The sequence below is a fragment of the Orcinus orca genome, chromosome 20, assembly GCF_937001465.1.
Source record: "Orcinus orca chromosome 20, mOrcOrc1.1, whole genome shotgun sequence".
NCBI classification, from domain to species: Eukaryota; Metazoa; Chordata; class Mammalia; order Artiodactyla; family Delphinidae; genus Orcinus; species Orcinus orca.
This window is the reverse complement of record NC_064578.1, coordinates 41,892,233-41,920,003: the sequence shown is the minus strand read 5'-3', so window position 1 is coordinate 41,920,003 and position 27,771 is coordinate 41,892,233. Positions and strand designations below refer to the sequence as shown.

At 58.4% G+C, this 27,771-nt stretch overlaps 1 protein-coding gene across 1 annotated transcript in view; it reads left to right on the top strand.

Annotated features, from left to right (window-relative positions):
* The first annotated feature begins 1,284 nt into the window (after positions 1-1,284).
* The window catches only part of PEPD (peptidase D), a 114,503-nt gene continuing 88,016 nt past the window's right edge, over positions 1,285-27,771 (top strand). The window contains exons 1-6 of the mRNA XM_004284143.3: positions 1,285-1,414; positions 9,852-10,035; positions 11,975-12,102; positions 19,868-19,931; positions 25,690-25,737; positions 27,155-27,216. Coding sequence (XP_004284191.1) covers positions 1,398-1,414; positions 9,852-10,035; positions 11,975-12,102; positions 19,868-19,931; positions 25,690-25,737; positions 27,155-27,216 — 503 coding nt within the window. The 5' untranslated portion in view covers positions 1,285-1,397. The remainder of the gene's footprint in view (positions 1,415-9,851; positions 10,036-11,974; positions 12,103-19,867; positions 19,932-25,689; positions 25,738-27,154; positions 27,217-27,771) is intronic.

Sequence of the window (27,771 nt, the reverse complement as noted above, 5' to 3'; positions counted from 1 at the left end):
CCCGGGATGGTGCTAGGACTTGAAGCAGGCACGCTGTGTCACCCACCCTGCTTATGCTCTGGTTTGATTCCTCCCCCTCTTTAAGGGGCCTGCTCTCTTCCCAGCTTTGTGGGAACAAACAACAGCTGCTTCTCCATCTCCGAGTCCCTGGGGCCTCCCTAGCTCAGCCATGGTGACCCACATCCTTGTTCTGACAAAGAAACAAGAGGCACTCCCAAACTCAAGGTCTTCAAAGAGAAGCTACTTCCAGCTGTGAGATAGCTGGGGGTGGGGTAAAGAAGCCCATGGGCACGTGCTGGGCCTCACATCCTGTCCACACACATCTGCATAACCCTCGTGGGGGCTGGGACTCAAGGGGTAACCTCTCCCACCAGCCCTGGGGCCCCTTCCTTTACTGAGCCAGTGTGAATCACTACCAAGTCACTACTGCATGAGGTCAGCCCCTGTGTGAACTCAGGTGAGTTACCTACCTCTCTGGGCCTCGGTTTCCTCATCTGTAAAATGGCAAGAAGGACAGAGCCTACCTCACAGGGCTATTGTGAGGATTCAGTGAACTGACATTTGTAAAGCACTGGGGCACACTGAGTGCCCCGTACCTGTTTGTATTACTATTATTCTAAGGCACCCGGCAACACAGGGAGCTCCCCTGGAACATCTACTTACCACCACCCTTCCTGTCCCACTCCCCAGCCTTCTGGAGGACGCTGCACCCAACAAGAGTACCCAGCAGGGCAGAGGGGGATGCCCACAGTTCTTCTGAACTGTGCCCTCCCTATGCCCACTTCTCCCCAGCCCTCCTCACTGGCCTCCCTGTCCCCAGGTCCTTCTCCATTCTGCAGTTGAAGGAGCTTGGAAAGGGCCCAACAGACCTAACTCCCCATCCCCATATTCAAGGCGGTGCAAGATCTGACCCTTGCTTACCTCTGAGGCTGCACCTCTCACTCCCACACCCCCCTCCTGGACACTGAACTTTTAGTTTATTCCAATTGCCCTGGCCTTTGCTCCAGCCATTTCCCTTCTTAAACAACAGCTGTCACCTCTGCCCCGTCCCTTGACTGGGTCAGAGGCTCCCTCTCCCAAGGTGTCCTTCCCCTGGGCAGGCTGGGACGCCAGGTCAGGGTCAGAATCAAGGTATCCACTGCGCCGGGAAGTTCCCTCCTATTCTGGAAAGGCCTCTGCCTCCACCCGAGCCCCTCCCCTCGCCTGCAGCCGGGGGCCGGCGAGTAGATAGATTCATCTCCTCCTTCAGGGCTCCGCCCCTCCGGGTCCTGCGGAGCCTTTTCACTAGAGGAGGCGGGGCAATGGCTCCTGGCCCCGCCCAGGCCCCGCCCCGCGAAGTGGGACCCGGTGGGGCTCAGCTGACGCCTCACTTCACGTGACGCTGGAGCTGGGCAAGCATGGCGGCGGCCACCGGGTGAGTGCTGTTGCTGTCCCCGGCCCTTGCATGGCGGCGCGGAGCGGGGGCTTGGGCCTCCCGGCTGGACAGTGGCTGAGAGCCCCGTTGCAGGGCCGCGTCCCCGCCGGGCGTGCAGTGTGGCCGCGGGCAGCGCGCTTCTTCGCGCGGGTTGGGCGTCCAGCGCGGGGCGTCTGGCTGCGCGTCCGAGTCAGCTCCCTGGCCACTGCCCACTTCCCTCGGGGCCGCAGTGGCGTTCAGGCCCCACCCGCGCGTGTGGAGTCCCCACTGTGCGGCCGAGGTGGGGTCCACGCGCACATTCACGGTCACGACCCTCAGATGGGAAAACTGCGTTGCCAGGGCGCTGGGGACCTGGGGGCCCTCGGGAGGAGGCAGCGTTTGAGATGGGCGTGGAATCCCCTCCCTAGCGGGGCACTTCTCCTCTTCCTTCAGGGCCAGATGGAACTTCTCAGAGAAGACTTCCCTAAGCACCTATCCTACTCTTATCACCACCTGGTAAATTATATAGTACATAACAACAACAAAAGAAAACAACTCGTTTCTTGTCTTCTCTCCATTTAAAGTGTGAGGTCAGGGCCTTTGTCTCGTGTGCTCCTGGACATTGTTAGTACCTGTCTTGCACGTAGTAGATGCTTCATAAATTCTGCTGAATGAAAGAATGCTGAATGGTCCTAGTGGCAGGAGATGTGGACAGGTGGGCTCACTGAAGCGTTGGGGAGTGTCCCTGATGAAGGAACATCTGAACAAAGGTTGAGAGTTCAGAGTGTTCTGGGGACGGGGGACAGTGGAGCGTGTCCCTGTGCTGGAGGGCAGTGTCCCAGCTGGCTTTTCTGGACTTTGTCCTAAGGGACTGGAAACTTCCAAGGGTTTTTAATCTGCTCAGATCTGCTTTTGAGAAGACTATCCCCTGGGCTATATATGAGTTCAGGGCAAGGGCCAATTATGGGGGCGGCATTTGGGCCTGGAGATGCTGGGGGCTGGGAAGGGGAGTGGTAGAGAGAGGGCAGTGCCCCAGATGCCAGGCTGGAAATGAGATCAGAATGGGGGAACTGGGACTAAATGCATCTCTCTTTTTGGAAGGTAGGGAGAGTGGCAACAGAAAATGGCCCCCTCAGTTGGCCCCCAACTCCAAGGTTGGGAGAGCTTAGGACATGCAAATCAAACACTTAATAGGCACCTGCTGTATTCCAGGAACAGTACTGGGCCACTGGGGTAGATGTCATGCCTCTAGTCTTGGTGTGTGCCGTTGACAGGCATGGATATTGAGCTCAGAGGAGAGTGTGGGTAGGCTTCATTCCCTGGATGACATTTGTGCTAGTCCTTGAGCACCCCTGAGGCAGAGAGCTATGCTTGCAAAGTCCCAGATGAGTGTCAAGGAATCTAGGGCCAGATCCTTGAACCCAACCTGTGACCCTGTCTTGTTTTTTTTTTTTTTTTTGCGGTATGCGGGCCTCTCACTGTTGTGGCCTCTCCCATTGCGGAGCACAGGCTCTGGACGCGCAGGCTCAGCGGCCACGGCTCACGGGCCTAGCTGCTCCGCGGCATGTGGGATCTTCACGGACCGGGGCACGAACCCGTGTCCCCTGCATCGGCAGGCGGACTCTCAACCACTGCGCCACCAGGGAAACGCTGTGACCCTGTCTTAAAGAGCAGAGTGAGCAGTAGGTGTAGGCCAGTGCCCAGATGTGGGTCAGTTACTCCTATATCTGGGCCACCAGGTGGTCACAGGGAGTTCCAGGGGCTGCATTTGGATTCAGGGCTCCATGCTGGCTTGAGGTCTGCTGCTCTCCTGAAGAGACAGGGAGCCAGGCTGGTGATTGGATGGGCGTGAGTCTAGAGCTGGCTGAATCCTGGAAGGAGGGCCCTTACAGCAAAACTGATTCTCTGGGCCATGGAGCAGGAAAACTGAGTGACAGAGGCCTTGGAGAGGTGTGTAATCGGAAGGGAGACCTGACAGGTGCAGGCAGCTTCCAGAGATTGGCAGGATCTGCTTGGCAAGAGCCGTCCCAGGCTGGTATGGGTTACCCTGCTGGACACTTAGAGCCCAGCAGATTCTTTAAGTGGAAGAGGCTTCAAGTGTGTTTCCAGCAAAGCTGGGCGCCCAGCTGCATACACAGGACAGATCAGAGTGTCAGGCATAATGAGGCACCATACCGTCAAGTCACAGCCACAGGCTCCCCAGGAGTTGGATTTGGTTGCCTGTAGAGTCCTTCCAGATCCTGGGCCCAGGGAGGCCTGGGTGCTTGGGGTGTGCTCCACGTGATGTGGGGAGTAGTGGAAGCCCTAAGCTAGTATCTCAGATTCAACTAGAAACTTGAGAAGCTCTTCTGGGGGGTGTTTAAGGGCTGATCCTGCTCTGTCCTGCCAGCCTGGGCAGGGACTTCAAGTTTGAGACAGAGGGTCCCACAGCCCCCAGAGAGTCTGCCGTGAGGTCGTCTCTAGCCCCTCCCCTAATCCAATATCACTTGGTGGGAGGGAGCCCTGCCTTCCCCTTGAGTCATGCCTCGAGCTTCCCATGGACAGAGATGAGACTTCTCTGCTGTTGCCAGACCTGCTGCATCGGCTCCCCCACTTGGCTTTTTCCTTTCTCCACCTCCCTTTGCCCACTCACCGGCTGGCCCTGGAGAGTCCTCATCCTCTGACATATTGTTCACATACTTGCAGACTCAGCTCAGATGGTTCCTCCTCCTAGGAGCCTTTCCTGACCCCCCTCCCTCCTGACCTCCAGTCAAGGCTTCCTGCCTTGATATTCCAGAGAATCCCAGTTTTTCCCACTGGCAGGAGGATGCTCTTCTGCATCTGCACTCCTGCCCATCACGGTTGGGTGAGAGGTTGCTCCCCTTCATGTCTCTCCGGCATCCTTGGAGCCCAGGGACCAGTTCAGTTTGTGTCTCCAGGGCCCTGTGGCCGCCCAGTGATTGGTGCTAGGTGACACGTTGCCTAATGAATAAGAGGAGGATTTACTTTACGCTAGTCCAACATGCCACCCTGCTTTGCACAGAGCCCTCAGTGATTGACGAAAGGAGCTGTGGGTGGGAGTGGGAACAGAACTCTGAATAGGGTGAAGGAGTATCTTTTTTTTTTTAAAACACCTTTATTGGAGTATAACTGCTTTACAATGGTGTGTTAGTTTCTGCTGTATAACGAAGTGAATCAGCTCTACATAAACATATATCCCCGTATCTCTCTGAAGGAGTATCTTTAATTCTTTAACTGAGTGACTCTCAGGGAGCTGCTGCCCAGAGGGCTTTTGCCCAGTGATAAGCAGCAGGTGAGCTGCCCTGGGTGTGTGCCTGTGGGGTCATAGTTCACGCTGGAGTCAGCATTTCTGGAGGGCAAGTATCTGGAGGAGCCAGGTTCTGGATCAGAGCCCGTCCCCACCCTGATATGAACCTGGTGCTCTTGGAGAAGACGCATTGGGTTGACCTTGGGGGCTGGGGGGAGGGGTGGGTCTGTGGGAGGCAGGCTGGCCACTGAGTGCCCCTTTGCCATCCCATGCCCTTCCCCAGGCCTGGTCTGACTCCACACAGGTCCCTGTGTGTGCTTAGCCCCTCGACCCTCCTCAGGAGAAAGGTAGGCAGGGTGGGAGATGCTGACCAGCTGCCGTGAGGCCCCTCCAGCCAGGGTGAGCGGTCTGGCCCTGCTGCCAGGCAGCCGGAGGGCTCGGTGGGCTCGGTGCCTGGCCTGAGCTGGAGGCTGTGGCCAAGGAAGCAGGCGGTCCTTGACTGGCCTCTCTTGCCGGAAGCTTAGCAGCATGGCCCCATCCAGAAGTGGTGTCACATCCTAGTGCAGGGATCTTGTCCTTGTCTGTGCTGTGGACCCCATGGGCATCCGAGAGACCTTTACATGACTCTCAGCGTGACGAAATAACATACAGAGGATTACAGGGAAAACCAATTATATGGAAATACAATTATAAAGATGTTAAGAAATAAATTTGTGGTATAGTAGTATATGCTTCTTTATACATTAAATAATAAAAGCAGCAGGTCTAAGAACCACCTTAGTGTTGAAGTAGTGATGAGTGAAAGTGGTATTTTGAGGTACTGTGACGTCAGTAAGGTGACATGAAAATACCTCTGATTTCTGTTGGTGACAGATTCACACACTGCCGATACTGTTGTGGTTTGTTGCTTACATTAATAATTGAAGAAAATGTTAAAGGTGAGGTTAGAAAAACTAAAGACATAATTTTTTTTCCCATCCAAGTAGGTGGACTCCCTGAACACTGTGCATGAATCCCTTGGGTGAGAACCCTGCAGGTGGCCATTGAGGTCAAAGGAGGGGCTGACTCAGTACTGATTTGGGGGACAGGGGAGAGTTTCGGAGCAGTGGTATCACACCTCCCGCGGGGGCTGGTCACTGGCCATGTCCTGGGCTCTAGCAGTTGGCAGGGGGTGGGCTGGCCCCTGGGGGCTGGTGCTTGTTCTGTGTGTCTCTTTGATACCCTGGAGCCCTTGTCTGCCAGCCCCTGCGGTCTTCCCCGGGCGTTGCCTGTGCCCTTGGCTGCCTGCAGTACAGTGCCTTATTTATACTTGGACTTGGGGATGACCTGGCTTTTGCCTTTTAGATTCCGGGTGCCAGTTAGCAAAAGCTCCGGCAGAAACCGGTTGGGGATGTTTTATGGGCGCTGCTTTTGCTGAACTTGCAGGGAGAAGCCACCTGCGATGGCTCTGGGCCCAACATTCTCTCTGAGGGGTTGGTTTATGTCATGAGAAATCAAAGGGCATGTCTCTATCAACCTTGATTCTGGGGTACCCTGCCGTAATGAATGACTGCAGCCGTCAGCGTGCCTGGGGGCTCTGGCCAGGCTGCCTTCCTCTGTTCCGGCTGAGCCCATGGACGACTAGATAGTGTTGTAGATTTTGCAGGAGCAGCTGATGCTCACAGGAGGGGGGAGCGTATTGAGTTTCCTGTCTTGACCTGGGCTGCTTGGCCCTTGGGCCACAAAGGTCCTGTCTGGGTGCCCTGAGGAATTTAGGTCTCTCAGAAGGTTCTGGATAAGACAAAGCCCAGCCCTTCTGAGAGCCTTCCAGGTGGGGATGTGGTGGCAGTCCAGGTGGACCTGGTAGCTGGTGTGTTTAAGGAAGAAGGTGTGTGGGGCGTGAGGCATGGGGCGGGTGGGGGGGATGAGGTGGGTGGGGCTGTGCAGGCCACCGGCGAGGCTGGGCACTTTCAGGCAGTTGTGCTGTTGAGTCTGCACGGGTCTAGGCACCTTTGGCCGAGGCCATCTGCAGGAGTGCCTTGGTGCTGTTCACTCTGGGCCGCTGGGAGTCTGTAGAGACGAGGCTCTTCCCTGAGCCCAGCCCCTCCATGGGCTTTGCTGAGTGAGGGGAAAGAATGGGAGGGAGCTTGGGGGACTCTGTGCACGGGTGCTGGTGGCTGCACTTTCAGTTCCTGATAGCACGGCCAGCTGGGGCGCTGGCATGTTTGTGAGCTGTCACCTCTGTCCTTTCATCCTTGTGGCTGAGCGTGGCAAGCAAGTGGCACGGCTTAGAGGAAGCCCTGGCTGCTTGTGTCCACCCGCCCAGGAGGGTGAGTGGGGCCCATGCCCGGGAAGGGGGACAGCAGGGAGGCTATAGTCCTGTCAGCATGTGCGGGGTGGGCAAGACGCCTCCACCCTTCCTGGCCAGGCTGGCCCAAGGGTTCTGCTTCCTGCCCCTCTGGGGCTGATGTGGCAACTTCGCACAGCTCTGTGGGTGGCCCCACCTTGTGACAGTGGTTCACTCAGCAGATATTTATTGAGTACTTGCTGTGTGCTAAACATAGTGCTAGCACGGGGCGGCAGGGACCAGAGCAGACCCAGATCTCTCTGTTCATGGGCTTTCCATTCTAGTGGACAGAGGCGGACCTCACCAGCGAGCACCAGTACACATTTATGTGGGAGAGTGAACGCGTCCTTTCAGCAGGGACTTGGACGAGCCTCAGTCCGAGGGGTGACTGAAGAGAGTGTAATGCAGGGTGGGCTTACACAGCCGTGGGCAGGCTGGGCGGGGGGAGAATGAGCGGCCTTTGTAGCTCCAGGTTTCCCCAGGGAGGGAGCCGGGAATGGATTCTCTGTCCTCCGCCATCTCTTCCCACTCTCCAGCCTCTTGCTCTGCCTCCCAGTCACCAAATCCTCCTGGAGCTAACGAGGTCCTCGTGGGCCAGGCCTGGACAGAGTGGGAGAGTGGATTTGGAGACACGAGTGGGGGAAGCCTGGCCCAGGGCTAAGTGGGGGGACAGGCCGGGGAGAGAGATGCAAGGTTAGAGAGGGAAGCCAGGGAAAGCCATCCTGAGAAAGTACCATTGGAGCCAAGACGTGCAGGTGTCACCTTCCTCTGAGGGTCCCATGGCCAGGTGAGTGTGGGAGGTGCCCCGGGGCCGTGAGGGCAGGTGCCATCTGCCCAACTCTCACTGCAGCCCCAGGCAGAGCCCCCTCCCTTGCACCAGCTCTGGGCTGTCCCTCCCGTCTTGGACCTCCATGCCTGCTGCCTGCGGGCCAGAGAGCCTGCAGGACCTCCCTCGAACACACGTCACACCCACTGCCTGCCTGCTGCACCCTGGCTGTGGCCTTGCTGGCCCCCGGCCCGCTCGCTACAACTGCACTTCCTTCCTTTGTTTAGTCATTCACGTGGCACTATTTTAGGTGCCGGGAAGGAGGCAAGGTCCCTGCCCTCACAGAGCTTACACTTTACCCGGGGAGACAACAAGCAAGTGAATATATACTGTTCGGCAGTGATGCTGGTTCTAGAGAGGCGGGAAGAGAGTAGCGGATAGGTTTGGATGGGGTTATCGGAAAAGCTCCTGGGAAGGGGGAGCATTTCTCCAGAGGCCTGGATAAAGCAAGAATGTGAGCCTGGTAGGCCCTGGGAGAGAGCATTCCTCACAGGGAACAGCAGCAGTGGAGGCCCCCAGTGGGAGCGTCCTCGCAGGTCAGGGAAGGGTGGGATGCCTGTGCGGCTCCCCTCAGCGCCTGTGGCTGGGAGTAAGTCTGCACCATGTTGTAAGGGCAGTAGAAGGCGGGGAGGGGTTGAGCAGGGTAATGCCTGCTGGGATTGCCACTTTTCAAGGGTCCCTCTGGGTGGGTGCAGACCAGGCTGTGGCAGAGGCTGGGGCCGGGAGCAGCTAAGAGATCCTGCAGTTGTCCGGGTGGGAGATGGGGATGAGCCACATGGTCTGGGCTCCAGCTTGGAGGTGAGCTGAGGACGGAGGGGGTCCCGGAGGGGCCGGTGCGGGGCCGGGTTTCAGCAGAGAGCGTGGCCTCCAGTGTCCTGGGCACCGAGGCCCCCTGAGGACTGGGAAGCCACCTGCAGATTCAGGAGCACGGGGCCATTGTGGCCTGGCAGGGGCTGTAGTGCAGGAGGGGGTGGGCCAAGGTCTGCTGGCGTGGATTGAGGAGAGCACGGGCGGCCAGGACACGGGGACGGGCTGGGTGACTCTTCAGAGCATATTTATTGCAAAGGGAGAGAGAAACAGACGGCTGGCGAGCACGGGGGTCAAGGGGAGTGCTTTTATCTATTTATTTTCAAGCCGGGTGAGGGTCCTGTATGTCTGGATGCTGAGAATGGTCCTGAGAGGGGAAAATTGATGCTGGAGCAACTTGGGGGGCGGCAGTGGGGAGAAAGGCGAGGGGTGGGGCAGGCCATGCCCAGGTGGAGGGGCAGCCTCGGGTGGGAGCAGCTGTCTAGAGGGGCCCGAGGCAGGAGGGGTCTGGAGAGTGGGTGCTAGGAGGATAGGGGGTGTTTTCTCAGTGAAAAGGGAAGCCAGTGCGGGCGTGAGGAGGGATACCCGTCTGCTGTGCCAGGCCCGGCTCCGCCTGGCCTTCAGTGCTGGCTGCCCGCCGTCCTCAGGGCCAGCACCCCCAGGGCTGCCGCTCCAGGTGCACGGTGTTGTGCCTCCTCCTTGCTCATGTGGCACCTGCGAGCCTGGCTCGGCTTAGGGCCTGGTGCTGCGTGCCCTGGGTGCGTGTGTGTGTTGTGTATGTGCTGGGGACAGGTGGGTGTCCCGGCTCAGGTGAGCAACAGGCCAGGCTGCTGGGTCTGTGACTTGCAGAGAGGATGACGGCCTGCAGACACATGGGCAGGGATCCAGTGTCGTCTGGGCCAGATCTCACGTGGATGGGAAGCTCCTTGAGGGCTGGAATTGGGGGTTGGGGGTGTGTCTCCACACCACTGCAGACTTTCCTTCCGTGAGCTGCACCCGTCTACCAGTCACACAGACCCAGCTGCCTCTCCTCCCCGCTTGTGGTCCAGTGCCCAGGGACAGGAGGGGAGGGTGTGGTTGACAAGCCCCCGTGGTCCTCCGGCGGCCCAGTGAGGGGCTGTTTCTGGGTCACGGGCAGGCTGAGCTTGGACCGGCTTGCCACGTGCTAATGGGGGCCCTGCCTCTGGGTGGGGGACGCGCCTGGTGGTGCTAACAGAAGCCTGCGTGGCGGCGTGTGCTTGTGTCTTTGCAGACCCTCATTTTGGCTGGGGAACGAAACCCTGAAGGTGCCGCTGGCGCTCTTTGCCCTGAACAGGCGGCGCCTGTGTGAGCGTCTGCGAAAGAACCCGGCGGTGCAGGCTGGCTCTGTCGTGGTGCTGCAGGGAGGGGAGGAGACTCAGCGCTACTGCACCGACACCGGGGTCGTCTTCCGCCAGGTGAGCCCAGCCGGCAGCCTCCCACATCTCTGAGTGTGCACTAGGCCCGCTGTGGGCTGTCTGCCCTCCTCCAGCATCAGGCCTGGTGGGCCTGGGCAGCTCTGCCACCTGGGGGACCCTGAAGAGGCTCTCTGAAAGCAGGCCGAGGCTTGGGTCCCCAGGGAGCCCCCTCTGTAGGGGGGCAGCGCTGTCGCCAGCCAGCCTCAGCTCTCTCAGGTCAGAGTCTGGAGAGACGATGCTCCTGGGAGAGCAAGCAGGCAAGGCTTCGTGGAGGAGGCAGTATTTGGTGTGAGCCCTGAAGGCCGGCATGAATTCTGACTGGTGGAGCTGGGGATGGGCGTTCCGGGCTCGAGGGTAGTATCCACAGGATTGGACCTCAGAGGGCGGGCTGGGCAGCCTTCCCTGGCCCGGGAGAGGTGCAGATGGGGCGGGCTGAGTTCCTGGGGCCAGATTCTGCCACAGCAAGGAGGACGGGGGCTGCAGAGGTCCTGGGAGGAGGCATGTGAGCAGGGTCTGAGCAGGAGTCGGCAGCCCGGGCATTGGTCCCGGCTTGGCCGGTGCCGACCCTGTGACCCTCACTGGGGTTTGGCTTCCTCCTCTGGGAAGTGGTCCAGGGGCTCCTCGAGGTTCTGGAACCCTGTGGGGCAGCGGGTGGCCCAGCTGCAGGAAGCCAGCTTGGATGTGGTGGCCTCAGCTGAGAATCACTGGCATCACTCGGTTCCCAGGAACGAGCACAAGGACACTGGACAGAGGAGCTCACCCAGAAAGCCAGGAGGGCCCTGAGCCGGCCCCACTTTACAGATGAAGAAACAGGCTCAGAGCGAAATGACTTGCTAGAGGTGGAGCTGGGATTATTTAGAACCCATCTCCCGACCCCAAGTCTAGCGCTCTCCTCTCCTCCCCACGCTGCCCTGACTGGAGGTCTGATGCGCTGGGAACTCCCCAGGGGCAGGCAGAGCCGAGAGGACATGGACGTCCAGCATCCGGGTCAGGGAGGAGGCAGGGGAACCAGAGGGGAGCTAAGTGTGGAGAGCGGGTGGTAAGGCGTGGCCTCTGCAGCTGGACAGCGTCCACCCCGCAGGGCACGGGCGGAGATCCACTGCCGGGAGCCACGGGCCAGTGTTTTCCGTGGAAAGCACCTCCTCCTGCAGGGCTTCCCTCTGCCGCGCCGTTCTTGCAGCTGCAAGCCTGCCGTCCCTGTTGCTGGAGACGTGCGGGTCTAAATAGGTTTTCTCGGACTAGTCTTGATGCTTCTTGAGGTTTCCATAGTCTGTGGCTTAAAAACCGATCTCCTAAACTCAGCTGTTGGCTCTCTTACTGGTGCTATGCAAGATTAATTTTAGAAGAGCGCCTCCTCCGCTTCATACCTTTGTAACGCTATTTTAGCTCCGTGTTTAATGCTAAACACTGAAGTCATCAGCTGCCCCGGGGGTGGGAGAAGGAAGGAAGAAGTCCTAAACGGAGGAATCCGTTTCTGAGCAGATGCCTGGCCTGGGCGTCTAAGTCAAGGTGGCATCTTGCCTGCCTGCAGGCAGTGGGGGTAGCAGAGAGGTGGGGGGAGGGAGGGGAGTGCGGGCAAGGCGGAGACGAACCTGTGGTGCTCCTGGGCACCCGTGTCTTAACCTGTCCTGTCTGGGACCTGACGCGGGTGGCCGGTGAGGTGGGGTGCAGGCGGGGCTGGGGCACGGGCCTGAAGCAGGGTCTGAGCAGCCAGCCAGGAGGAAGGAGGGGACGGCAGCCTGCAGCTGGTGCAGGGGGGCAGAGTGCTGTGGTGGAGGGTGGTGTGAGGCTGGGGGTCAGGCCCCCAGAGCCAGGGAGCCCGAGCTGACTCTCCAGGGTGCGGGGAGGAAAGCGCTCGGTCAGATACCCCACCTCTCTCCTTGCACCTCACGTTGCTGTCCTGCTGACGGGGTGACCTGGGTCCTTGTTCCCGCCACAGGAGTCCTTCTTTCACTGGGCCTTTGGTGTCACCGAACCAGGCTGCTACGGCACGATGGACGTGGACACTGGGATGTCGGCGCTCTTCGTGCCCAGGTTACCTGCCAGCCATGCCACCTGGATGGGAAAGTACGGAGCACCCCGGGGCGTGTGACCGTGCCTGCTGACTGCTGGCTGGCTGGGGTGGGGGTGGGTGCAGGGCCTGGGCTGTGGGTGTCAAGCGGCGGGGGGCGGGAGGCAGAATTAGCAAGGGGGAGGGTTAGTGAGCAGGCCCGCTAACAGCCTACTCTGGGCCAGAGCCTGTTACCCTTTGCTGGGAAGGAGTGTCAGAGCTGGAGACACAGACCACGGTCACGTTTGTTCGGAGGTACTATTAATTATTAATCTTGAAATTCCGGATTCCCAGCTTTGTTAAGATGCCCGAGGCTTTGGCCTGGGTCATTGGGAGGCAGCCCCTCCCTGGGTGTGGTGGGGAGGGCAGCCTGGGGCCCTTCTCTGAAGCCCATCACTGACGTGCAGTGCAGGGCGTTACTGTGTGCCTCCCGCCTGCCGGCCTCTGGGCTAGGCTCTGTGGCTCCCAGGATGTAGGCCCTGCCTCAGCTGGCTCACCTGGGAGACAGGGTCGTGCTCTAGGGCCGTGCTGTGGGAGAAGTGTGAGGCCAGAGGCCTGGGTGAGCCTGAGCGGCTGCCTCCCTCATCATCTGTGGTGCCTGCCAGCTTCAGGGCCCTTGGCCCTGTCCACCCCTCCCGGGAGCCGTTCCTGCCTGCTCAGAGGCGCTGAGGCAGAAGCTGTACTTAACTGGGGATGCTTGAGGTGATCAGAGGATCCTGCCAAATGCTCGCCGCCTTCCAGCATGTCGTTTCTGCCAGGAGAGTGCTTATTCTGGGCTAATGTATACATTGCAGCCTTTGCTGCCTCGTGGGCCCAAAATACTCAGTACCAGGTAGGCTGGTGGGTCTGCGGCTGGTTTGAATGATAAGGCATCCGGCTGCTGCAGGGACATTGCTCTGTGCAGAGGGCCAGGGAAGGGCTCCCACGGCTCAGCGGGCTTCTCCGGGGAGCGGGTCTGGCCACTGTCGGGCCTCCGATGCCTCATCTGTGGAACGGCGGTGATGCCCTGGTGAGGCATCGCAGGGCTGTGGTCACAGTGGTGTGGTTACATCTGTGACATCATGGTCACATCATGGTCACTGTGGAGCGGTTACATCTGTGACTCTGAAGTGAGGCAGCGAGGGTGCTGGGGACAGGCAGCTAGTAACGTCCACAGTATTGTGGCCACTCCCTATGGAGAGCTGGAAGCTTTTCCCTCCTCCCGCGCTCAGCCAGGACCCGGGTGACTGCCTTGATGCGTGAACGTGGCCGTGTCACCGTGTGACCTCTGAGGCTAGACTGTGAAGGGTGCTACGGTTTCCACCTGGTTCTCGCTCCTCAAGCCCAGCTGCCACTCAGCGAGGAACCCAAACTCACCCACGTGGCGGGACCAGAGGCCCCGCTGACAGCCAGCACCGCCCACTGGAGTGGGTGACTCCAAGCCCCAGTCCCTCAGGGCTTTGTTCCGAGCACCGACCTTCAGAGTCCGCGGACGTGACACATGCTTTTTACTCCGCTGCGTGTCGGGGTGATTTGTCACAAAGCCCTGGTAGCTGGAGGAGTTTCGTGGTGAGAGTTTAGATCTGGTCTCTGTGAGGAGATTGTCCCGGAGCCCTCCCCGCACCTTGAGGTGATCACAGAGCTATAGCCTCAGCCTGTCCTGCCAGTGGCCCCTGTGCCTGGGCGGCACCCATGGCTGTGGCCTGGTTGTTCTCTCAGCCTCCCTGTGGCCCTGCCTCTTGGCTCAGGGCGTGCTGAGATGCCCACGACTCAGCAGCGCTGCAGGCAGAGATGCAGCACCGTGAGACGTGGGCGTGGACGGTGGTGAGTTTCTGTCAGGAGGGGTGGAGGGGCTCTGAGTGCGCCCCCTCTTCTGACTGCTGCTGCCGCTGCTTCTGCAGAGCTAACTCTAAGTCAGGGATGCCTGTCCGTGGGGCAGGGTGGACATCCTCCAGGGCGTGGCCCCTGCCTGGGGGACTGCACACTCCATTGGGGGAAGCTGAGCAAATCTCACCCTGCCTCCTCACAGCCATCATCTGGGGAGCCAAACAGCACTTGACTTGAGGGGTTTTGTTTTGTTTTGTTTTGGCCAAGCTGCACGGCATGTGGGATCTTAGTTCCCTGACCAGGGATCGAACCCGTGCCCCCTGCTGTGGAAGTGCAGAGTCTTAACCACTGGACCACCAGGGAGGTCCCGACTTGAGGGTCTAAAACCCAGGACCTGATTGGTCGGGGAGCAGCTGTTATCGGTTGGCTGTTCTAGAGCATAATCTCCAGTAATACAGGAATGATGTTCTGCACTTTGACCGCGGCTGGGTTTTAGAGCCACTGTTAAAAAGTTCTCGTTTAGTCTGTCCCTGCTTTGCCAGGGCAGCTGATTGTCTGGTACGGACCTTGGAGGGTACAAATGGGTCTGTAAGGTGGGTCTCCCTCTTGGAAAGGCTCCATGTATGCGCTGGGCAGGCCAGACCACGCAAGCTGGTCCCAACGGGCGTTCCAGCTCTGCAGCAGATAGCTCGCCCCTTGTCTCTTGCCGACCTGGCTCCCCTCCGTGCCCATCCCCGGCAGGCCTTTCCCTTCCTCTGCTCTGGTGTGACCCTCCCCTAGTCCCCACGTCCCAAGCCTTTGGGAGAGAAGGCACGATGGGAACAGGGCAGTGGAAGGGGTTGGTTGTCTGGGGCTGGAGGTGAGGAGCAGCCAGATGTGATGTATGTAGCTGTTTCCAGACGCTCATGATCAATAGGGTGGGAGCGAGGCTGATGGGATTACCTGGCCTTTGCAGTCCAGACCCACCGGACTGAACGTTTGACCTTCAGCTCCCCAGCTTCCTTCTGAGTCTCTGTCTGATGGCTTTTGAAAATCATCTGGCAGACACTGCAATCCAAAGTCATCCAGGGAAACAGCACCCCCGTCTGTAGATCTGCCGCTTCCCGTGTAAACAGCCTGTCCTGTCGTCAGGGCTGCAGACGCCAGGGGCTCGTGGGCAGCCCGGTGCTCCGCCTGTTCCTCACCCCGGGCCTTTGTGGGGACAGGAGTGTGGGAGCTTCTATTTTGTTTTTATTTGGGGTATTTGCTTACAAAAGTTTGGTGTCTTTTTTTTTTTTTTTTTTTTTTTTTGCGGTACGCGGGCCTCTCACCGCTGCGGCCTCTCCCGTTGCGGAGCACAGACTCTGGACGCGCAGGCTCAGCGACCATGGCTCACGGGCCCAGCCGCTCCGTGGCATGTGGGATCTTCCTGGACCGGGGCATAGAACCCGCGTCCCCTGCATCGGCAGGCGGACTCTCAACCACTGCGCCACCAGGGAAGCCCTGGTGTCTTTTTGATGTGAGAGTGTTTCCCATCATTTTCGTCAGAATCGGCCTCAGCTGATGGCAGTTTTGGCTGCTGGGGTGTCTGGGGTCCTCTAAGCAGGTGGGAAATTGCCTCCTTGGGCAGTTGCAGCACTGACAGAGGGTGAGCAACTTTGGGCCAGGTTGGGCGACCCTCCTAGAACCTTTGGAGCCTTGGCGGTTTTCTGCTCCCATCCCTGGCTGAGGCCTCGGGCTTGGAACGTGAGACAGTGTGGCTGGCCTGGGCTTTGTAGGGAGGAGGGGCTGTCCCCAGAGCTGAGGCCCCGAGCACTGCACTTTCTGGGATGGGGACTGATGTGCGCTGTGGTGCGTGTGTATGTGTCTGCAGTGTGTGTGCATGGGTGATGTGTGTGGGTATGTTTGTTGGGGGGGTATGGTGTGGTGTAGTGTGTGTGCTGGGTGGTGTGTGGGCGGGGTGGAGTGTGTGTGTGTGTGTGTGTGTGTGTGGTGTGTAGGGTTGTGGGGTGGTGTGTCTGTGGGGTGTTTGGGGTGTGTGTGTGTGTGTGGTGTAGGGTTGTGGGGTGGTGTGTCTGTGGGGGGTGTGTGTGTGTGTGTGTGTGTGTGGTGTAGGGTTGTGGGGTGGTGTGTCTGTGGAGTGTGTGTGTGTGTGTGTGTGGTGTAGGGTTGTGGGGTGGTGTGTCTGTGGGGTGTTTGGGGTGTGTGTGTGTGTGTGTGTGTGTGTGTGTGTGTGTGTGGTGTAGGGTTGTGGGGTGGTGTGTCTGTGGGGTGTTTGGGGTGTGTGTGTGTGTGTGTGTGTGTGTGTGTGTGTGTGTGTGTGGTGTAGGGTTGTGGGGTGGTGTGTCTGTGGGGTGTTTGGGGTGTGCTTTTTCACAGTCACTGCCCCCACCCCATACACACAGCTGGGTCACAGGACGAAGGCTGCCTCAGCCAGCCTGGCCCCGGCTCCCCTGTCTTTAGGGAAGGCGCCCCAGGCACTGATGAGGGGTGCAGGCCTTCCTGAGGAGGGCCAAGGGAATTCCTTTGGCTCTGACTCCAGGCGGTTTGTGGGGAGCCTGACCCCGGTCAGCCTGAGGCCTGGCGAGGCGTTTGGCCCCTCTCCCCGGGCTCTGCTGCCCACGGGCCTCCTCTCCATCACCTCTGCTCTCCTCACCGGCCTCTCTGGGAAGTGCTGCCTCGCCGCCCAGGTTCAGGCGCCTGCATAGCTTTGGAGAGCCCTGCTTTTCTCTAACAAGCTAATAGAGCCTTGACATGGTTGCCGACTTCCTTCTGGGGCAAGTGCGGGGTGCCGGGCGGTGAGCCGGAGGAGAGGCCGCTGCGTTGTACGTGGCTGCGGGCAGCTCCGGCCGCTGGAGATGGATGGTGACGGCTGTGATTTGGCCCTGTTACTTATTCATTAGCCCCAGCTTGCCAGCTAGACCTGCGCTTGGAAATTTCATTTCCTAGAGGGCTCCACCGTGTCTGCACCGTGGGCATTAATTGAGAGTCTCCTTCTCACAGGAGGGCCCGCGCGGGGTGTGGGCACTCGCTGCGCCTGCCCTGACCCTGAGTTCTGGGAAAGGCCTCCCCTGTCGCATGCTGGGCCCAGCTGCCTGTGAAAGAGGCCTGCGTGGGCCGGGTTCCCAGACACTGGCTCCTTCTTGAAGACACAAACCCTTTTGAGTGGCACCCTCCCTCCTCTCTCCTGCCAGAGCTGCCCCTTCCTTTTGAAGGGAAGAGTTTCTGGGGTGGGGTCGGCTTCCCTACTGACCCATCCTCTCCCATCCAGTTGCTTCTACTTGGATCTCCCACACGACGGGGTCTGGCATGAGCTGCCCTGCTGGACCCTAAACTGCAGTCAGGGCTCCATGCAGCCCTCTGTGAGGCTGCTGTGGGCCCGGCACTCCAGCCAGCTCTGTAGGGCTCACAGGCACATGCCACTCCTCCTCCTGCCCCTCTGCTGGCTGGCTTGACGTGGTGGCATGGCACCCTTACCTCTTAGGGTGACATTTAAATGATTTTTACTATAATTGGCCCCCAAACAAGAAAAATAAGTACTATTCAAACTTAATTATCTCTGCCCTTTAGAAGAAAAAATGACACGCAAAGTGCCGGAAAAGATGCTCCCTGCTTTTCGGGTTGTATCTGTCAAATTGTTATTCTTGCTGAGAACCAGGCCTGTGGCTAGTTGGGCGATCTGGGGCCCTTGAGGCCCAGTGTGCGTCGAGGTGGGCAAAGGGCATTTGGTGAAGCTGGCCCCTGGGCTCACTTGCTCCTGGACATTGGGGTGGCTTCAGCCGGCTCTCCCATGGGTTGGCTGGCCCTTGCCACTCCTTGGCTCCCGTGGCAGGTGAAGTGGCTCGTGGCTGGTAGGTGAGGGGTGGACAGGCAAGCGCACAGCCCTGGGGCCGCCCACAGATCACAGCTGCCTCGTGTTCTCCTCTCCTTTTCCCCCTCGTCCCCCCACCTCCTCTGGTTCCACCTTGTCAAGACGTTGACCTCAGGCTGAATACACGGAGATGTTCCCAGGTCTGAAGCCTCCTGGGTCTCTGCTGAGTCCTGACTGCCAAGACTCCCAGGTAGGGCAGGCAGGAGCACGTTTCCTGAGGTGTCCTTTGGCAAGACAGCTTGGGAGAGTTCGTGTCCCCGACGGGAGGTGAGGTGAAAGGCCAGTGTCCAGGCTAATGGCTGAGACGCCCCTCTGTAGGGACCATTGAGGCTGGTCTCGAAAGCACGTCCTTGGCTCTTCCTGAATATTTTGGGGGTTTGCCTTTGATGCCTGTCACAGCTGGAGGGGATGAAGTGACTGGGGACCAGGGGTGAACTGGGGACCTGCTGAGAATTCGGGCATCTGTCCTGAGCAGGGACTGGAGCCGGGGCAGTCAGCGTGAATGTGGTGATGACACCGGTGGCCCTGCCTCTTGCCTTTCTGGCACGTGCTTTTGTGAATGGCTGCAGGGTCAGCTGTGCTGAGGGTGTCAGTGCTTGGTAGCAAAGGGTCAGCGAGCTCTCTGCAGTAAGCCCTGGAGCCGGGGCCTCCAGCATCCAGGCAAGGTGCTTGTCATCAGTTCCTGCCCCACGTGGCTGCTACAGGCAGTGCTAATGGAGGCACAGCCTTTGGCCCTTTAACTTGGAGTCCCGTCTCAATCGCAGAAGCTAATGCAATTGGATCGTGCAGACTTAATTACCAGCGGGAGCTTGATACCCAGTGCCCGCTTCAGAGAAGCCAAAAGGGCAGTAAAGCAAAAAGGGTTCGGGGCACCAGGCCGCCGGTCTTAGCGGACCACTGTCTCCCCGGCCTGGCTCGCTGCCTACGGCTGTGAGCTCCCTGCTGCTCATCCCCAAGGCCATCCATCTGCCCCTGGTTTGTGCTCTGTGTTTCCGGCCTGGGACGCTTGTTGGGGCAGAGAGGAAAACGGCGCAGGGCTCAGAGACGGGAGTGGGAATCTGTTTCCTGGGTAGCGGTGCTGGTTGATCAGTGGTGTTTCAGAGGCACGTGGAGCTTGCTTTTAGAGGGGTCATTTCCGAGTCCCAAAGTGCTCTCCCTCCCTGTCCCCTACGGGCCTCCCCAGGTACACCGTCCTTGGCACCTCCACCTGCCTGTCGTCTGCTCACCCTTGAGAGCCCAGGAAGCACAATCTGAAAACCATCTGCTACTTCCTCTGAGGCTTCTTTCAGATCTGACACTTGGTGACTAGAATATCATGCAATCACAGGCAGGATGGGAGTGAATCCCCCATGCTGATGCGGTGCCCAGGCGTGGGACGGGGTGTGTGTGTGTGTGTCTGTGTGTGTGTGTGTCTGTGTGTGCATCTTGGACATCCTTCCCCCAGGCGGCTAGAGCTCCTGATGTGAGCTCTGTCACCAGCAGTGACATTGACTCATCTGCCTACCAAGAGGCTGTGGGGGTGGGGATGGTGCTCGCTGGACCCACCAGCCCTGCTCAGTGCAGCCGTGACCAGGAGCCCTTTGTGAGGCGGGCAAGGGCTACCCAGCCTCCTCCGCCCTGCGTCTTTGTCTTCTCACTGGCTGATTTTTCAGGGACGATGAGTAAGCTTGAATGTGTCTCATCACAGTGAGTAACACTGTTACTGGCTTCTTTAAAATGTTAACTTTTAAACTTTTCTTTAAAAGAGGCTCTGTGGGGGCCTGGGAGGCAGCTAATTTCATGCCCCGAAGCGTGGGTGGGCTGGCTGGCTGCCCGGCGTGGGTGGGCTCTCATTGGTAGTAGAGGGAGGTTTGTCCTCAGCTGCTGGCCCCAGGCGGCCGGGGTCACGAGCTCGAAGGAGGAGCAGAGGTTGGCTGGGGGAAGGTGGAGGGATGCAGGTGGGGTTCAGCAGTCACTCTGGCCCAGTGTCCTTTGCCCTCCAAGCCTGTGTTGGGCAGACCGGCTCGGTGCCAGGTGCCGGCTGGGGCAGGGATGGGCCCGGGGCTTCTTGGCCTGAGCTCAGAAGGCAGCCTGGACCCAGCTGCGGCCAAACCCTGACGCTGACGTTTCCTGTGCTTCTTTTTGAGGATCCACTCCAAGGAGCACTTCAAGCAGAAGTACGCCGTGGACGACGTCCAGTACACAGACGAGGTCAGTAGTGGCCGACTCCTCCCCTTGCAACAGCCTGGCTGGACATCGCGGGACAGCACGGTCCAGCCACCAGCCCCCTCAGCAGTGCCCTTGTTTGGAGAGAGCAGGCAAGAAACATGCCTCTCAGACCTCCCTGGGAGGCCCCTGCTTCGCTGGGGCAGTGCCTGACCTGGTCGCCGGTGTCTTACACCTTGGATGTGGCCGCTGAGCTGCTCGGAGGAAGGGTGTCTCTGTGAAGGTCTGATCAGGCTTGGCTGGGCCTTCGCGCGTTGGGAGGCCCTTCCCACAGGCCCTCTGTCAGAAGAGCCCCAGACAGCGAGAGGCCTGTGGGATGGGGTGGGCTTGGAGGACCCCTGGCTTTAATTCTCCTCCCAGCATGGTTGCCCAGTGGCATGTGGCCTGGGTGGGTATGTGACTGTCCTCCTGGTGCTATGAATCTGTCCCCCAATCCAGGCAGTCAAAAGGGGCTGCCCCTGGGCTTCCCTGGTGGCGCAGTGGTTGAGGGTCCGCCTGCCGATGCAGGGGACATGGGTTCGTGCCCCGGTCTGGGAAGATCCCACATGCCGTGGAGCGGCTGGGCCCGTGAGCCATGGCCGCTGAGCCTGCGCGTCCCGAGCCTGTGCTCCGCAACGGGAGAGGCCACAACAGTGAGAGGCCCGCATACCGCAAAAAAAAAAAAAAAGGGGCTGCCCCTGACTTCCACTGCTGTTAGGGCCAGGCCATGGCAAAGGTGAGAGCACAGCCATGTGCCCCCCTCGTCTCCTTGGGGGACCAAGTCCCCCTGATACTGCACCACTGCCAGGCGCACAGGAGGCCTCTGCTTGTCCCTGGGTGCTGTCATAAGCCCCATCCTCTGTGCAGATCGGTGCTGGGTAGAACAGCAACACCCCGAGGTGAGTGCCCGCCGCCCGAGGTGCAGCCCTGGCCTGGCAGGACCGGCTGCACGGAGCCCCTCCGTGCCACATTTCCCCAGACAGAGGTCGTCATACACTAAGAGCCGGGCTGGCATTGAGTGAAGAGGCAGGAGGAGTTACTGACTGGAGGAGGGAGAGGAGGTGGGAGATGGTAGAGCTGAAAGATCAGCAATAGGAGATGCAGGGCAAGCTGCAATTTCACTCACGCCTGATGTTGATGGAATGTACTTATGCATCTTTGAAAGTTTGCAACTTGAAGGTTCATATGTAGGGGACTTACTGTACCTTGTATTTTTGAAGTGCTAGAGAGAGAGGGATGCCCATCCTTAGTTGTGATTTTGTTCTGACCCTCTCCTTTGGTGGGTGTATCCCTCCTACCTTTGTAAACTGCATCTTAACATTATTGCTCTTTGGGACCTTGACCTTCTGGGTCTCCTCGGTGTGAAACCTGGAGGGGGCAGCCTGGGATGGGCCCTGAGGCCCAGCGCCTCGAGTCAGAGCGTCTCTCTGCCGCAGCCTCCCAGCCACAGTCTGGTGTTTTTGCTTTTATGACCGGGGTGGGCGGGGAGGGGGGCGGTGGCCGTGAACTCAGCTCCATTTACACAGTGATTTCTGGGGAGAAGGAGAGCCGGCCTCCAAATGAGGTAAAACAGAGGAGGTCTTGAGTGACAGGCCAGGAAGGCCTGTCATGATAGTGTAGAATTAGAGCCCCGCAGACCAGCTCACCTGAGTCTGTATTTATGAAGCAGAATCTGAAGTGAAGGCTTCAGTGGCGGTGAGAGCACGGTGCTTTCTGCGGGGCCGCGCCGTCATCACCGTCATCGTTAATCGGCCCTGTTGTGATGATTACTGCTGTGCATCTTATTGGAAGCGAGGGCTCCTGTGGACCGTGGGACAGGCGCTCCACTCCAGGATGGCACCTGCAGGTTCCAGCAACCTCGGCAGCTCACACAGATCCCCTCCTCCCTCCGCCCTGTCCCATGGTGGACCACAGTCTCACCCCGTCGAGAGGAATCCAAGGCTCCGAGCAGTGAAGGGCCTCGTGCACGGCTGCGTGGCCATGGAGTACCAGGGTTGGGATTTGACCCCACCAACTTTGGACCCCGGCAGCTCGCCCTCCACCTCCGCCTTTGCCCTGTCAGAAGTGAGCGGATGCTGCAGGACACGCCTCCAGAGGGGACAAGGCTTCCAAGTGCCTTTGATTTTCTGTGGCTTGAAATGGAGCCCGACTCAAGTACAGACACCTGGGCTGGGAGGCACTCGAGGGTGCCTGGGGCTACTCCATCATGGAAAGCGACAGGAAGCCCTTTATGTTGGGGAAGGGTTCCCTGGACCAGTTCTGTGGTGCTCAGCTTGATCTAACAACCTTGGGCAGCCTTGGCCACAAATCACAGACGAGAAGCAGCTGACACTTGTCTCCTGTGAAAGAGGGCAGGAAGCCCCCACCCCAGGCCGCGGCCCGTCACTCGATACCACATGTGCAGCACAGGTGTCTGATGTAGCAAACCTGGCTATCTAGTTTCCCGCCTCCTGTAGGTGATCCTGAGTTTATTGAGAAGGTAGAGTGAATGGTGGCTCCCCGAGAGGGGGGAGCTCAGGAGAACATTGAGAGGGGCTACTAGGCATTGCCGTCAAGGTGCGGTGCGGTGGCTGGTATGCAGGGGGCGGGAGTTGGCCAGGCGGAGGGCACGTTTTGTGTTCTCCTTCATAGCACCAGGCAGATGTTGCCAGGGTCACTGGCTCGCATGTAAGAGACCTTGGTGGCAGCACAGTGATGGATGCTGCCTGCCTCTGCCTCGGTGGGTAGAGGCGTCAGGGAGTGGTGGGGTCTGCGGCGGGCCCTCTGAATGCTGTGTGGGACTGCTCGCCCCAGGTTACTAGATGCACCAGTTGTTCACGAGTAGCTGCAAATCCATGTTGTTCGTGGTCTTTCCCAATATTTAAATTTTAGAAACAAATTGAAATTTTTATTTTTAGATTTTTATTTAGCTATTTATTTTGGCTGCACCACGTGGCTTGTGGGATCCTAGTTCCCTGACTAGGGATCGAACCCGGACCCTTGGCAGTGAGAGTGCGGAGTCCCAACCACTGGACTGCCAAGGAATTACCCCAAAATTGAACATTTTAAATGCATTGCCGGCCACCAGCGTTCAGCCCTGTTTCAGACTGCCGTGAAGAAGGTTCAGTTTTAAAAGCTTTGCTTTCTGCACAGTGAAGCCCAGCTCCCGGAGCAGTGCAGGCTCTCTTGACAGCACTGGTCAAGGATTGTCCAGCCCCTTTCTCTGGATCGTCACCCTTGAAGAGTGGCCAGCAGGCCTGGTGGGAGCTTTGGGCACGAGGGTGCGTGAGGCCTCCACGGGAAGCCTCTGACTGTCCCCAGGGGAGGATCCTGGTCCACAGGGCGCTGGAGAGTTCTGTGTGTGCCGTCCACTGCGACCTGCCGGAGAGGCCAGGCTACCTGGGAAACTGATGCTGCGGCATGAAGCAAGGCAAGGCGTTTAACAGCGCTGGTTCATGAGAGCTGGTGGGTCCCCAGTGACCACTGGTCCACGGAAACGAGGCCCCGTGTGGACAGAGCCACGTCGTCCTGTGTGCGGAGCTGTAGTTCCTACCTGTGACGCATAGCTGCCTCACGTCCGTCGCCTTAATTTCGGAGGCAGGGAATCAGGGTGTGCTGACGAGAGGGTAGCACTGATTGGTCTCCACGGGGAAGGGCAGGTGCAGCGGCCTGGCTGGGGGAGGTTTTGCAGCCGCAGAGGTAACCAGGGCCCACTCAAGTGTTCACGATCAATAAAAGATGCTGCCCTGCCAGGACCAGCAGACGCCCGGCCTGCTGCGTCAGGCCGCCTCCATCCGTGTGCACATCGGGTGGCATTGAGAGGGCTGCTTTCTCCTCCGTTATCCCCAAGCAGCACGTCCTGAGTCACAGCCGAGAGAAAAACCAGCAGCCCACACGTTTGTTATCCTGCTCCCCTCTTCCAAGGACAATAGCACATACAGTCCCCAAGTGCCTACTCGTGCTCTGGTTGTGCTGCCGCAATTGACGGACCGCTCTGTGCTGATGAATATAGACCCTTCAGTCGCCGTAACAGCACACCCAGGGCCAAGTGCGGCTCTGGTTCCTTCTAATGAGCCGCCCCCTCCTCGCAGAGGGCCTGGGGCGTGCTAGCAACTCACCACGCCCTTGTGTGTGCAGCTCAGAGGCTGGGCTTCAGTCATTCTCAGAGCAGTTACTGAGCAAACGAGGAGGGTCCAGGGAGATGGAGCATTGGGCTTGTGGGAGGGTGAGTCATGTGGCCGTGAGCATCAAAACCTTGACAAAGTATGGGGCTTGTCACCCAGCAGTTTCACTGGGTCAATTTTTTTTTTTTTTAAGGAAGTCATTTATTTTTTTAAGGAAGTAAAGACTTTATATCAGGATGCCCATCGGGGCATACTTTGTAAAGTTAATCATTAGAAATAATGTAAGTGCCCAGTAGAGGAATGAATAAATAAACTATGCCAGATCTGTTAAGAGAATATGACGCAGCCACCACTGTGCTCTCTTTTAACTATGGGCAGATTAACCCATAAGCCTTTTCACTGGTGAAATCTGGACATTTGCAGTACCAGCTTCCTGGGTGGTTACATGAGATGAGCCTGCAGTGAGTGGCACAGGCTGTGTAATCAGGCGTTCCCTGGACGTTTACCATCCCCCGCAGTAGTGACTGGTAAAAATGGCGTGTTTGAAGAATATTTAATGACAGGAAATAAGCGAAGCATGTAACTTCATATGATCCAAATGTCATTACAGATCTCTGTTTTTATGTGCAGAGATAAAAAGTCTCAGGGGATGGTTTTGTAGGTGTATTTTATCTTTTTATAGTTTTCGGTATCTTCCAGGTTTTCTCTGGGAGCCTCTCAGTATTAAAAAGCATGTATACATATATGTCAGAACTTATCAAAACGTGCACTTCAAATAAGGTGCGGTGTAGAGTATGTCGGTGATGACTCAGTAAAGCTGTTGAAACAACAAACAACAAATCCTCACTCTCGCCCTGTGTCAGGGTGTGAGAGTTCAGGGTGGGAGCGTGGGGAGGGGGCTCAGTACAGTAGGAGCTGCAGTGGCCAAGATGCAGAGCAGGGGTAGGGCCAGGAGAGGAAGAAGGTGGTCCCACCGGGGTGGCCCGCCCCCTTGGGGTGAGGATGTCATGGCTGAGGCAGTGTGACCGGCCGGGGGGCAGTAGAGGAGGGAGTGGACCAACCCGCCGGGGGACCAGAGACCTCAGTCCTGAGCTCAAATTGAGGAAGCGGCTACTATGGGGAGAAGGCGTCCCGGGCAGAGGTGAGCCCAGGCAGAGGCATGGGGAGGTGAGCTTGCGTGGCAAGCTCGTTCAGGGGGTCGGGTGGGAAGCAGCCAGTGTGCAGGGCCCTGAGTGGGCCATGGAGGGATGGAAAGCGAGGATGTAGGGTTGGGGGTGGCAAGTCCATGTGGTCAGGGGGATGAAGGGGGCAGGGAGGAGGGTGTCTACCCTGGGCACCAGTGCCGAAGAGATTGCCTCAGTGGGTCTTTCATGAGGGACCAGGCAGATGAACAGAGGTGCTAGCCTTGGAGGGCGAGTGGGTCTGGCTCTTAGGAGCTGGGATCTGTGTGGGGCTCGGAGCCAGGGCAGCACGTGGGGAAGCCGGGTTTAGGTTTGGGTCCCTCTCTGTTACCTGATAGCTGTGTGGCTTTCAGAAGTCCCTTATTCTCTGTAAACTTCTGCTTTAAGGATGAGCTGTCAGTATTTAATAACGCTGGTGCGTCCTCGCCATCAGGCTTCCCGTGGTGGCACTAAAGTGGATTTTTCTTTCTGACCTTTCAGATCGCCAGCGTCCTGACATCACGGAGCCCCTCCGTCCTCCTCACTTTGGTAAGTGGCTGGTGTTCAGGGACCAGGCAGCGTTTGAGTACGGGGAGGGGCTTTAGGGAGCCGCTTGCCCCTGCAGAGGTCAGGGCCGTGGGGAGGATTGAAAACAAGGGTCATTGCTGATAAATAGTGACAGCTCAGTCTGAATTGCTAAACGTGTCCAGGACCACGTCCTCCATTCTCCAGTCGACCTGGGCTGTGTCCTGTCCCGAGGCCACTGTGGACGAGACGCCACGCATACTCCGAGGGTTAAAACCTGACTGGAGGATGTATTTGTGTCAGGTTGAGCTCTTGGGGTTTGTGGACGTAGAATATCAATTTGCTTCCACACTGTCTCTCCTCCGTTGTTGATAGAGAACGTATCAAAACGTGCACTTCAAATAATGTGCAGCGTAGAGTGTGTCGGTGAACACACCCTTTGCATCTGCCCATGAGGGTGCTGGGCTGTGTGGCATCGGGGCACTAAATGGCGGAGGGCCTGCTGCAGCCTGGGGCAGGCAGGGGTGCACGGCGCACCCTCGCAGGGCGGGGCGGGGGTGCTGAGGCTGTGAAATCGCTCTGAGGAGAAGTCTGCTTTCTTATACTTCAACCTTGGGGAGCTTCAAATATGAAGAGTATGCAGCCCTTCTACCCTCCCAAAGTGACCCTTCTCTCCTTTGTTAATTGATTTTTACCGAAATAGTTTTTCTCAGTTATTTTTGTTAGCGCTACACGTGATCTCTTTTTTCCACCCTGCAGTTTTGACGGCTGAGAAGAACGTTATGATTGTGGTCACGGAGGGTTCAGTGTGTTTTTTGGGGGGGATACAGTTAGACATCGACCTGTAGGTCTTGAGGAAGAATTAAAAGGCGATTTAAAAGGCCTGGCCTCTCTGGGCATGGCACGTTTTCCTCTGAATCTTTTGTTTTGTCTCCGCTCCTGTCTAAGTTCCAGCTGGAGTCTCCTTACAGTTAGGGAAAGGAGAGGAATGTAACACAGAGTCTCGGTGTCACGGAGAAATGCCCCTCCTGCCTGAGTCGGGTCACACCCGTGTCTCTGGAAGGGCCGGATTTGACAGTGCTTTTCAGGACACTGTCTGTGGGGAGCGTGTGTGCAGACACGTGCACAGGGAGACCAGCCAGCCTTGGGGCAGCGGGGGGATTTGTGGTTGGAGGTGGTCCCAGTCCGAGGTCTTCTCGCCCAGCCTCCACCTGTGCCCAGGCAGCCCGAGCTTGGGTCAGCAAGGTGCTTGGACGGAGGAGGCCTTGCTTTCTCTCCTTTTCAAGCTGCAGCAGAGAAAGGAGGGCTGCCCTTGTGCTGGGGCCCGGCCTGGAGTTACCTGAAAGGCGGGAAGGGATGGGTTGGCTGGGCTGAGGCGGGGGCTCCCCGTCGTCGCCCCGTGTGGCGGGTCTGCGCCCTCACGTTCCCTCTCTCTCTCCAGCGCGGCGTCAACACTGACAGCGGCAGCATCTGCAGGGAGGCCTCCTTCGAGGGCATCAGCAAGTGAGTCCTGGGGCCCCGGGAACCGTCTCCTTTCATCCTCCATCAGCTCACATCTTCACCAGCAGGCTGGCCCAGTCTACAGACTAGACACAGAACACACAAACAGGAGGATGCTAAAAAGGGGTTAGACTGGGTGATGCGAGGACATGCTTAGAAAAGTAATTGGCCTAAATTCACTCCAACCTTGACTTTAAGGATCGATGCCACTTCCCTGTCAAGCTCTACTGTGAAAGCACAGGCCCGCCACGTGCTTAGGGAAGCCTGGGCAACCATGCACACACGTGGGGCGGCTGTTTTCCTTCCAGGGACCTGCTCTGAGCTCCATGGTCTTCGTTTTCATCAGCCCCCTCCCCTCACTCCTAGCCGCTGACCTCCCCCAGCCTGGCTCGTAGCTTCCCCTTGTCCCCTGCTGCCCCAGTCCCAGGTGGCTGCCCCCTTACCTGCCCTCGCTCCCCAGCGTAGCCCCAGGCCGAGCCCCCCAGCTCTGTTCCCCCTTCTAGGCCTCCCCAGGCAGGAGGGCAGGTGTTGGGCACAGGGAGCTAGCACCTCTCCCGC